The 12,134-nt window shown below is 44.4% G+C and overlaps 1 protein-coding gene across 4 annotated transcripts in view; it reads left to right on the top strand.

The window, feature by feature from the left end:
• Window positions 1-12,134, top strand: part of NARS2 (asparaginyl-tRNA synthetase 2, mitochondrial) — a 54,620-nt gene that overhangs the window by 23,284 nt on the left and 19,202 nt on the right. For all 4 annotated transcript variants that reach the window (XM_080374820.1, XM_080374821.1, XM_080374818.1 and 1 more), the window contains exon 7: window positions 10,498-10,630. In XM_080374820.1, coding sequence (XP_080230946.1) covers window positions 10,498-10,630 — 133 coding nt within the window. The remainder of the gene's footprint in view (window positions 1-10,497; window positions 10,631-12,134) is intronic.

Raw genomic sequence — 12,134 nt, 5'->3', positions numbered from 1 at the left:
TCTCAGTGTGACACGAATGGCCTAGTTGGCACAACTTCTCATTTCATTGTACTCAATCTCTGCAGTGACAGCATCTAGGTTGACTGCTCAGGGTGACTGAATCATTGTCAGCTGCTATAAATCTGTAGGCTTTTTAAGGTTCTAGAAAAGTCTTTATTCAGTAATACAGCTCTTCCCTTTAGTCTTCCCAGTCTCAGATGAGTCAGTAACGAATGTATGTGGTAGAAGTTTCTAGGACTCTGTGTGTGTGTCCCCAACTGGTTTTAAATGTCATTGGTTTGCTGTGAAGTCCTTGTGGTATTTCCTTGCCCTGTGATCCTCTGGTGAGGATAAAGGTCCCTTTGGGGACCTGAACTAGGCTGGAGGATCTGTGACAGCTGAAGATGATTCAGAGGCATGCTGGAGACAGCAAAAACTGGTCTTGCCAAGTACAGCTCACTGGCTGTATTTACTCTTTTTGTTTTGTTTTGTGTTTTTTCCCCTCCTTTCACCCATCTGCACTTCCCACAAGTTCTACCTGCTCCTCTCCTTTCAGCCCCTCTTGCTAACAGTTTACATCATTGTTTTGCATTGATTTTCCTTGTGCCATGTTTCTTTCCAGGCACTGTCTGTTCTGCCTTTCGAATCACGAGCTTAACTAAAACTGCCCTTCCTTAAAAGCCCTAGGGGCTATCCCCTCCCTAAATCGCAGAATAAGTTATCTCTTCATTCCTTGCCCTCCCTACCTCTGTTTCTTTTCTCTTACGAAGCCTTCAGTAGGTTTCTCCTCTCTTGTTCATCTCACATTCCCTTGAAATTCCCTCAAATAGGTTGCCTCTGAGCATTTTACCCAACAGCAGCATGCTAGGAGGTTATGTGGAAGACAAGCCTGCTCTTTGCAGTGGTGAACAATAGGAGGACAAGAGACGATGGGTTAGGTTGAAACAAGAAAAGTTCTGCATGCATATAGGGAAATCACTAAGTGATCAGTCAAGCGTTGGAAAAGATTGCTGAGAGAGACTGTGCACTCTTCATCCTTAGAAGTTTTCAAGACCCGGCTAGATAAAGCCTTGAGCAAGCTGGTCTGGCCTTCTTGCTGACCTTACTTTGAACAGAAGACTGGACCACTGACCTCCTGAGATCCCTTCCAGCCTGAATTACACTGTCCTTCCAAGTTTATTCTTGGCTTTATTCTAATTTTCCTCTCCACCAATCTCATACATAAGACCATCTTGGTGAATTATCTCTCTAGTTCACTTTCACTTCAGCATCTCTTCCCAGTACCAATATTTTTCTGCCTAACTTAATCTCAGCTTTTCATACTGTCATCTGCCTGTTAACTTCTAGCTATTGAACTTGCTTGAGGTGAAACATAACCAAGCCCACTCCTCTGTACTCAAGCGCATCCCCTTGATTTCTAAACTATCATGGGGTTTGCTACTGTTCTGCCTATTCCAGGTATTCTGTGTAATCCTGCAACTGTTTTTTCTAGTTTAGAGAGGCTCTAAAAAAATCTCAGTCAGCCAGACCATTTTAGCTGAGTTTGTAGAGAGCTGAAAGCGGTGAATTTCCTGGTGGTTTCAGAAGATACTGAAATCACACTGATTTCACTTTTAAAATACCAGTACTTTCGTGCTTCTTAAAGAATGGAAGAGATGAGGAGAGAGAGAGAGCAAGCTGTGATTTTGGGTTGGTGTTTAAGAAAATGCTGCAGAGCTGAAAAGGTATGTGTTTGAGGCTGCCTTCCATAGAAGAAGCTTCATTTTCACCAGTCTGGTAAACAAAGCCTTAAAATTTTATTCCAAAATGACTTGCTAATGATGGAACAGATTGCATTGTCTTTAAGCAAATATTTGCTCTACATTATACACTTTTAAATACTTTTCAATGCAGCTGCAGGAATGATGTCCAGTTGTATAACACTCCTGTTGCTAAGAAGTAACAAAAATAAGTTTAATTATTTAGCTTGGATGCATGAAAAAAACCTCCGACATTTCTTGCACAACACTTTAGTCTGACTCACAACGCAGACTATTATAATTAGCACACTAACTTCCATTAATTAGGCTGGCACTTAACTGGAACTATAAAAAGCAACTGTGACATGTCTGCTTTTAATCAATTACCACATGCTTCAGTCTGGTTCATTACTGCTGCAGTGATTGTTAATGACTTTGTATCACCAGGAGGCCAAATGCATGAACTTTGTAGGTACAACAGTGAGCCTAGGGTCACTTGGCAGGTTGGAGCTTTATGGTCTGCATGGATATGATGCTGTTCGTCCTTTCTGCCTCCCCACTTTTTGGGGGAGGGGAAGCAGGTAATTCCCTTGCAAGAAGCATAATGAGTGTGCTGGGAGTAGCTGCAGCTCAGCTGTGTCCTGGGAATCCACACATGAAGGGCTGAGTGCAGTCCCAGCAGTGGTTTGGACTATGTGCTCTTTCTCTCCTGATGGTAAAAATCAAGTGCAGGTAGCAACAGAAGAAAAGGTTTTATGCTTATCTGGTGAAAGGTCAGCTGAAATTCTTGGTCCTTTTTGCAAGTAAGTTAAGATAGACCATTATATATGTGTCTCGAATCCAGCATGCAGTCCCTTTTCCCTCTCTGAACATCTTGTGATCCCTATTCAAAGCAGTAGTAGGTGCTGTAGGATCCACGTCAGCAGATCCCAGCTTCCAGGTTTGTGTAGGGCCTTGCAGCTCAGCTTCATGAGTGTGCCTAGACAAAGCCTTGAGAGCTCCAGGGAGTTTAGAAACTGCTTTGTAAGTTCCAATAGGGCTGTTATAACCCTCTGCCTGCATGTTCCCTGGACCATAGTAGCCACATTCATGGTGGCTTCTGCGAACTTGTTTTACTTTACAACTGAGGCAAGCAAGAAGCCCGCGGGCAGTCTGTTACCGCTGCTCAGCTGACCATCAGTGGCTTACGATGCCGTAGCAAGCTCAATAGCATACAAGAACATGACTGTGCCTCGTGTTCAGGCCACAGCTTTTGCTTCTTAAGGAGCCCCTATGCCCCAAGAAGTGGCTTCCATATGAGATGCGGAGTCAGGCAGCTCCATCCCTTTTTGCTCCCACAGCTTTCCTTAAAACAGATGCATAGATCCAATAGTGAGTGCCTTGAACTTCTTCCATTTGCTGCCATTGCACTCAAGTGGATTATGGATATAGATACATGTCATAGCTGGAACATGTTGCATTTAATATAGCTTTCAGTAATTTTTTTTAGTACAGTTACTTACTTTGTTTAGTTACTGTAGAAGTTGCGGCCTTGGAGATTTTAAATAGCTACACCCAAACTGAAATGTGGCCTGAACCATGACTCCCTTCGTGCACTAACGCACCCACCGATGTAGTTTCTTGCTGTGATTCATATTTGCAGAGTTCACAGAACCAGTGTCCATCTGAAAAAAAACCTGATTCAAAGGAAAAAATCCTCTCCATAGCTATTGTAATGCAGTTTCTGGAGAATGTGTTTTTTCCACTCTGAAAGGAAAAAAAAATAACCCAATTGCTCCCCCCAGCCCCACGCTGGTAATGTATTTTTATGACTTAGAGTAGGAGTCACTGGGATGATTAAGTTTTGAAAAACATCTTTGCTCCCTGTTTTATTTAAATCTTTGAAACATGTTGTATCACTCCTTTCTAGAAGATCTCTGTTAGCTAGGGCATGGGAAATGGTTATTTGAATAAATGCTTAACTATGGTGCCTTTCATCAACTCAGCTTGAGTTATCATTGCTAATTGTTCACTTTATTGACTTTAATTAGAAATAATAATATCAAAAACTAGGACAAAACAAGACTCCACTGAGAATAAAGTACAACAGTGCTGCATAAAAGGGTGGAGGACCCAGGCTGATGAGATCTTTGAGCCTGGAGCAGAAGACATTGTAAGGCTCTGAATAACTATTTCCTTTGTGTCTATTTTCCCCTATTCTCCTGGCATGTGTAAACTAACAACCGCAGTGTCTAGGTGTGCTGTGAGTTCTAATAAACAAAATAGGAGGTGCTTTGCCAGATAATTAGGGTATATGGGTCATGTTGTTGTTAATTACTCAAGTGTGCCTGGATCATTTTCAAGCAGAGGTGAATGACCTGGGGGGGATCCTTGTCCCATTTTCTTTTTTTCTTGCCGCTGGAGCAGAGGACAAGGGGGGGGGTGGAGGGTGGGGGGAGCTGGTCCTGGAGCGTGGCAGGAGGGTGCTGCTGCACACAGGACTTTGGGAGCATGGCTGGACTCTGCCCTTTGGAGGTTGCAGTTGAGGGAAACAGCTGCATTGCTTCAGCCTGACTGGCTGGGGGGGAAACTGGCACTTCCCAGTCCCTGTCTGGGAACTTAGACAGCATTATTTATTTTTTTATTTATGTATTTATTTTTGGCTGCTTACAAAAGGAAGTACAGTCCCATCTCATCACAGCTGAATTGAAACCTTAGCGCTCAGCACACTAGCTCTGTTGCCCAGGCCTAAGCCTCACATACTGCTGTAAAAGCCCTTGTCAAGATGCAGCTTTTCTCCATCTGCATGTCCTCAAAGGGCAGACAGAAGTGGCACATTCTATGAGGAATTTTTTAAAACTCATTTTTCTGCTTTTTTTCTGGATAATTTTCACCCCTACCCACCCCCTGCCACCTTTTCAACAGAAATGTGCATTTTCATTGTGCAAAATCCAAACCACCAAACAATAGTAATGGGAGTATTATTTTTACATTGAGGGTAAAAAAAAAAAAAGAAAAAGTATTTCTGTCCACCTCTGAGGGTTATTTTTTTAACACAGTCTACCCAGCTGAAGGATGTGAAATAATCTCACTTATCTACAAGCTACTGAGCACCCATACCTCACTAGCATCATTAGGAGCCCTGGGCTGCCAGCTCCTGCAAAAAACTAGACCCTGGAGGCATCGGATCGGTATGTTTGAATGGTTGTCTGTGTGCATGTGGTTTCTTGTGCTGGGCCAGAACATCTTTCAACATAAAAATTCCAGCATCCCTGCACAATCCCAGTCATGCTTGGGTCAAGCACTGCAGCCAGCTGGTGTCTCCTGGCAGCCAAGCAAAGTCATCTGCTTGCTTCAATGGAGTGGGCAGGTCCTCCATACTCAAAATGAATATGGTCTTGCTGGAACAGAGTAGAATTAGATCAGATAGCTGGCTTTATTAATTTCTTCCTTTCCTAAGGGGAAGGACAGTGTGGCTGACAAAGCTAAGTTTCTGGGCTTTAGGGTCACCTTGCTTTCCTTTCCTCCTCTGCTGACATCATGTCTTGTTTTGTCCTTGGGTTAGAAGATATTGTTTCTAGATTTTCTTGAAATCTAGATTTTGAGAGGGAAGGGGCGGGGAGGAGGTTGGTGGGTGATGGTGCGAGGGACACAAATCACCTTTCAGCTTCACTCTTCGCTGCAGACCTAGTCAGAGGAATCACTGTATTCATGTTTATGCAGACACGTGTTGTAGTATTTTGGGGTGAGGAGGAGGGCACCGTACAAATGAATAGCTGCGTGTACTGGTGTGGTTTAGTGCTTAGCCCTGAGTCACAACAACCACCTTCTGCCTCCAGCTGTGTCACTGCCATGTGGTGTGACCTTGGCATAGGCCATAAGCTGACGGTGCAGGGATTGCATCTTCTTGATTAATAGCCTTGCTCAGAGTTATATCCCCTTAGTTCAACAGCACAAGCAGGTCTTTATTATCCTGGGAGCAGCATGGAGTCCTGACTTTGAAAAGGAGCACAATCCGTTCCTGGCTTGGGAGCCATTGGTGCAATTAATTATATTTGGATTTCAGTGTAAAAATTGCTAGTTAAGGCAGAGGCACTCAGGCCTACAAATATTACGTGAGTTTAATTAAAAGCATGATTTTAAGCAGCTTTGGGCACGAATACTTTATACTTCTCTATTGGTTTGTGTCAGTGCCTCAGTAGTGAATTGTCAATGAGTTCAAATGAAGTGAGCTTTCTTGTGTGGCTTAAAAGCTCTCAAAGGGGGAGAAGTAGCTGCTTCTGAAGAGGGTTTTAGTAGTGTATAAAATAAGGGTGAAAGGGGGGAAGTTTCCCCCTTCCTGGGTGTTCGTAGGGTGGAAACCACAAATCCAGCGTGTGCAAGAACAAGCTGCTACCAAGCAGTCGTCCATGCAGAGGGCAGCTGTGCTCCAGCAACGCATCCAAGTGCTGCTGCCTGTGTTCAGAGGGACTCCTGTAAGCCTGGCCCTAAAAGATGGCTAAGCCCTTTGCTGGGCTGCGGCAAGCAAGCTCAGCGTTTTGCAGGATAGAGCCCTGGCTTTTACAGCATTTCAGTGTGTCAGAGGGAGTCCTGCAAGTATTCTCTTGGCCTCCACATTAAGCTCTCCGATTTTCCCAGAGAACTGGGCAGAGCAAAATACAGTCCCAGAAAGGGAACAATTAATTAAGCGGCTCTGTGCTGCCTTCTGGTGTCAACCCCGGCAGCGCCTGTGAACTGCATAAATGCACTGGGGCTTGCTGTCCAGAGCTCTCATCTGGGTGAAGCTGACTGCAAAGAGACTCATTTCAAAGCCTCTCTTGTGTTCTTTGCTAGCACGTACAAGGGCAGTGTTACAGACATTACTGCTCTGTCTGTGATGGCTAAGGAAAAGGGCTCAACAGATTAGTGGGCTCTTCCCCCCCCCCCCCCCCCCCTCCTGTATGTATGCTTTTGTTGGAGATGAGGAATTAGCACTACTGATTTTTTTTAAAGACTCTTGAGTGACCACAACCCCAAGTGACCTAGGCACTTTCTGAGGCTTAGCCAGAATTTTCAAGTTATTTTTAAATGCTGGAAGTCTTGCAGAGGTCTGGGAATGTTAAATGATTGATTATTTGCATCGTAGAGCATAGGAGTCACAGTCCTGGACTGAGGCTCCATTGTGCTAGGTGCTGAATGCACACAGAACAAAATGACTGCTTTTGCCCTCGCTGCCATGAAATTGGTGTGGAGTCAGCTCCCATCCTTCTTTACTAATACATTTATACATGCTCAGTGTGATACAGCAGTGTATCAAATCACAGATACGTTTTTTAATAGCAGATGAAGTACGAATAAAGGTCGGATTTGTGTGGCATGCTTTTGCTTAATGTCTTGAACCACAGAGCACAGTAAACAGTATGTGAAAGCCTGGATGAAAAATAATTGGTCGTGCTTGGAGGTGATAACAGTGACTGTATATATATATATTTTTAGCTCTGTTTCTCTGTTATACCCAGGCTTCTGGTCAGTGCTGCATTGCCATTACCAGATGACTTGCATTTACTGCATTCCTTTGATCGCTTTGCCAGCATGACATCTGGCTATTTTCCCTTTGCCAGGGTCCCAGAATCGTGGTGAAGTTCTCACAGTTATTTGCATCTATATTTTTTTTCCCTTAATGATTAGCCTGAGAAATAAATTATTCCCACCACCACCACCACCCCAAGATGTGGGTTTATTTGGGGTTTTGGGTTTGGCTTCCCCTGCCACCTCTTCTTCCAAGGGCCAGGCAGGCAGATTCAGCCCTACACCAGTGGAGCTGGGCTATCACAAAGCCCTTACCCCTACTGTCATTGAGCTTGACTACCTTGAGATAGTCCATGAAGTTACAGCGCTAATGGTTCGTTTTGGAAAAATAGGTGGTTCTCAGCGTACAACCTAAGAGAAGGTTGGTCCCAACAGGATGCCTAGAACTGAGAAAAGTTAGAAATCAGTTCCTGTGGGATTGTTCTGCACTTGTCCTCTTCAAAAGTTCCATCTTGAACACAGAGGGGCTTTAATCTTGCAGCACAAAATCAGTCTGTGACTGTGAAGTGTTAGACCATGGTTGACATCTTGGAGCTGTAAGAGCGGGGTTTATGTTTTTTATTAATTTTAGGTAACTTGCAGTCAACAAGCCCTTTGGAAGATAAGTAACTAGTTGTCATGCTTAGGCTGCTATTCAGTGGGAAATACGTAGAGTTCAAAGTACTCATAGTAGCCTGCATTGCTGGAGAGAGTCACCTGCAACAGTAACCTACAGTAACTGCAGTGTCAGTGCCTGTGCTGAGAAATGTGTCTCTCGCTGAAGCCAGACTGTTGCTCTGTGGGACAGGATCTCCTGCTAGCCGGCTGGTATCACGCTTTAAAATGTTACTTTGAAGACTTGATGTCAGCACAAAATTAAGAGACCTGCACATCAAGCCAAGCAGACCTGAGTAGGTACTTGAGCAATTTCAAGCTTTTCAAAATATTCTTGTCTTGTGGCCCAGTTGAACTTGTGACTGAACTCATTTACTTAGGATAGATTCCTTCTTTAACTGAAGAGCCCCAAACTGAAATTTTTTAGTAAAAGCCTGAAAAGTGAGCACAGGTAGCACAAGAACCTGCGTCTCCTTTTTCCCACTGCAGACTAACCTCCGTGGCCTGGCAAGCAAAAGTTTTTGACCAGTTCTACCTTAAACATTGAACAATTTTGGTCAAGTGACTCATTGTTTCATATTTGTTTGTATTGCTATAGCAGTTGAAGCTCTTAAGCTTTGGATCCAAGACCTTGTTGTGCCAGGTGCTGTAGGAACATGGGAGGAAAAAAAAAAAGAAAAAAGAAAAAAGCCCAACACCAACAAAAAGGCCTTCTGAGGAATACATGCATTTCTGTATAACCTAAGACAACAGATGGCTACAGATGGGGAAGCACAAGGAACTGATGAGATAATACTGACCTGTGCCGTGAGTAATAGTCTTGGTGCATCACTTATATAAACATTGCTGAGGTTTTACAGACGCTATAGCAAAGGGCAGTTTGAAGGAGGGTGATCAAGTGATGGCAGAAGTTTATAGTAACATCGCAGCAAGTGAGGAAAGCAGGAGAGGGAAAAGAGGCTTGTTGAAAATGATTCTTGAGGAAAGATGTTTGCTGCAAAATCTAGTTAGCGTCGTAGATGCTGTGGTCATGCACAAGAGAGTGCAGGTACAGAAGCAAAGTAGAGACACAAAGTGTCTTTGTTGGAGCGGGGAAAGCGGAGCCGGTGGGGTAATAAAGCATACAGGCAGGGTACATATTCATAGCCTTGACCTGGAACTTTCTTCTGGTGTGCTTACTACTAGCCACTCGGGGGGAAAAGGGAAAAAGAAAGTGCTGTTTCTTTGGATTGTAACTTTAACCATCATGTGACACGAGGGAACAGATGAGTGAAGCTGAATGTGTGTGTTCCTTTATTTGTAGCGCAGATGCCTCCATAAGGGCTAAAGGAAAACCGCCGCTTGTTGTAGCATTGTTTATTTAAACTTCAGTTTGACAAAATTAGCCTGTGCAGAAACCAGAGCGAACATCCTCTTTTAAGTTCAAAGCTTGCAGAGCAAGATGCAAGTCAAATGCCAAGCCCAGCAATTAGCATGCACCCTTTCATGAGCGTTAAACTGTGCTTAATCTCTACTGATCAGGTTCTTTTTCTCCTACACACTGTCTACAGCTAAAAATAATGTCAAGTTAAAGATGTGCTGAAGATAGTAGCGGCCCAGTCTGTGGTTTTTCTGAAGCAGTTCTCTCTCTCCCCAGTCGTGTTTTTGCTTCCCGTGCAGCATGAGAGGAAACACAGCTGGCACAGCATCTGTTTGGGGAGGTCTCACTGGCTTGAGAATGTCCAGGAGCCCAAGTGCTCATAGCCCACAGTGTAAAAGGTGTTGCTTGGAGAGCAGCTTCCCAACAGTAAAAATAAAACTTTTAAAGGTGTGTTGCTGTTTGATAGGAAAGTTTCTTACAAAGGAGTGGAGGTTCAAGAAGGCTTTTGTATCCTGTGTAATGCAGCGTGATGTGACTGGAGAACAGGAGAGGATGTATTTAAATAGACTTCCCAGAAGGCTGATGGAGAAATAGCTTCGTAATAGGAAACGCATTGGTTGCTTTGGCATAAAATGATATGCCAGATGACTTCTTTGCAGTAGGGACCCCTTTTAGCTGAACCGGTTTTAGCTGTGTGGAAGGAGCCTACTTCTTGATCTCGAAGGCTCTTTCGGCAGTACACCTTGGTCTTGCCACTAGAGGGGGACTGGAAGCCGTGAAGCATCCATCCGTCCTGCTGGGCTTCACTAGCCACCTGGCTGCCAGCACCGCCCAGCAACTCCAGCAGCAGGACCCTCTCTGCTCTGTTGAGCTCTGGGGTGTCACAGCATCGGACCGTGCAGCCAAAGAAACGTGAAGGGAAGTGGATGAGGGGACCCTGCTTGGTACCATGTCTGGTGCTTCTCCAGGGATCTGGCTCTGCAGAATATTGGGGGTTTAGTTCCACATGGCTACAAAAAGTGTCTGGAGCACAAGTGGTGTTCAGTGAAAGCTGAACAGGGTTTAACCTCCCAGAGTCATGGAGGGATGTGAATAATCCCTCTCCATGCCTGGAAGAAGGAGCATAACAGCAGCATACCTAGCAGTGCCATTGCACTGGAAAAAGGTGGAATGGTGACATGAGTGCTTCCAGATCCTGGGAGAAAAATAAGGAGTTTAAGTCTAACAGACTGTCTTGTGTGCTGGGCCTGACCTAACCTGTTTCTTGTCACCTTGCAGGGCTTTTACTCGTGTGTTCACCTTTGGCCCGACGTTCCGAGCGGAAAACTCACAGAGTCGCCGGCACCTGGCGGAGTTCTATATGGTAGAGGCTGAGCTGTCCTTCACTGAAAGCCTCCAAGACATCATGCAGGTGGGCACTCTAAATGTCTATGAAGTACTGGTGTCAGAACTTCCTCTTCCCTGAGCTGTGCTCCTTGCCCTCAACTGAGGTCACAGCTCCTCTCACCCTTTGTGAGCCACGTAGAGGTTGCACAGGGACTTCCTGAGGATGAGTTTGCTCAACAGAGGCAAGGCCACAGAGAGGATTTGGAAGAGAAGATATAAGTGCAAACAGAGCCCTCATCTCAAGGGGAGGCTGCACAGTTGCTGTATTGTCAGGAAAAATGTAAATGTGCTTGACTGGTGCTAATGAAAGCAGCACTCTCCCCTTCAAAACCTTCAGCATCTCTCCAGTGAACGAGCAGTATTTATACAGTGTGTCCCTTGATGTGCTCTGTGAAGAGCTCCTTGAAACCTGCATTGAAATCTGAAGTAGAAACAACAGTCCCTGGTATATGCTATTCACGGTGGCTTTAGCAGAAGACTGAAAGAAGTCCTTAGCTAGCTTTTGGGTTTTCGGGATTTACCTCCCAGTTACAGTTTAACCACATGAGGGATGTTAATCCATTTTACTAGTAACAGCATAAGCCAGCTTATGCCCAGTTGGACTTGTGAGTAAACATCCACACGTGCTGTCATACATCGGATAAGCTCCTTGGAAAGCTATTGGAGAAAGTCTTAAAAAGAAAAAGACCTGAGGCACTGGCTACAGATTTATAAAATAACATCCAGGTGGTGGTTTCTTCAGCCTGAGTCATATACAGTCTGCTGAGTCAGTATGGCTTGACAGCAGAGCTAACATAGTCCCTCTCTTGTGTGTGCTGCTTTCTGCATTTTGGATGTCTGGGTAGAACCGGGCTGTGTGGACTGACATGTACACTGCATCTCTTTGCTCCATCATTATTAGCATCCCATTCTTTCTTTTCTCTCTCCTTTTCTTCAGAACATTGTGTATTGTTAGAGCATAGCATATGTATATGTTTACGCCTTACTTCCTGAGCCCCCTGTTTCTCTGGGGGGCTTTTTCACTGCTTCTATTGGAAGACCTTGCTTATTGTACTAGATAAGTGCTGATTGAGCCCTTGAACACAGCGTGAACATATGTGTACTCTTGTGCTGAGAACCCTAATTTCTTGGCTGTTGAAGTATAGACAGCCAGATCAGACAATTCAGAGAATTAGATTTGAGAGCTGTTTGGGAATGTGTAGTGCTTTAATTTGTAGGGAAAAGAGGAACTTCTCCCCTTGGCTTGGCTTTTGCTGTTGCTAAACATCTTGTGAAGTCTCAGCTTGTGCTCTTGTCTTTCACTTCTTTCCCTGTAACAGAAAGTCTCCTAGCAGCTATCATTGTGCATTCCTCATAGCAAGTCTACATTGCAACATGCTTACTTTTGTGATGTTCTTAGTGTTGCAGAAGTGGAGTTCCCATTTTGTTCCCATTTTTAAATCATTGGGCAATCTCTCTTTTAAAAACATCTCCCCCCCCCCCCCCCCCCCCCAAAAAAAAAAAAAAACACAAACAAAACCACAAACCAA

Source organism: Falco punctatus, assembly GCF_963210335.1.
Source record: "Falco punctatus genome assembly, chromosome: 2".
NCBI lineage: Eukaryota > Metazoa > Chordata > Aves > Falconiformes > Falconidae > Falco > Falco punctatus.
Note: the sequence above shows the minus strand (reverse complement) of the source record. Positions and strands in the feature narration are given on the sequence as shown.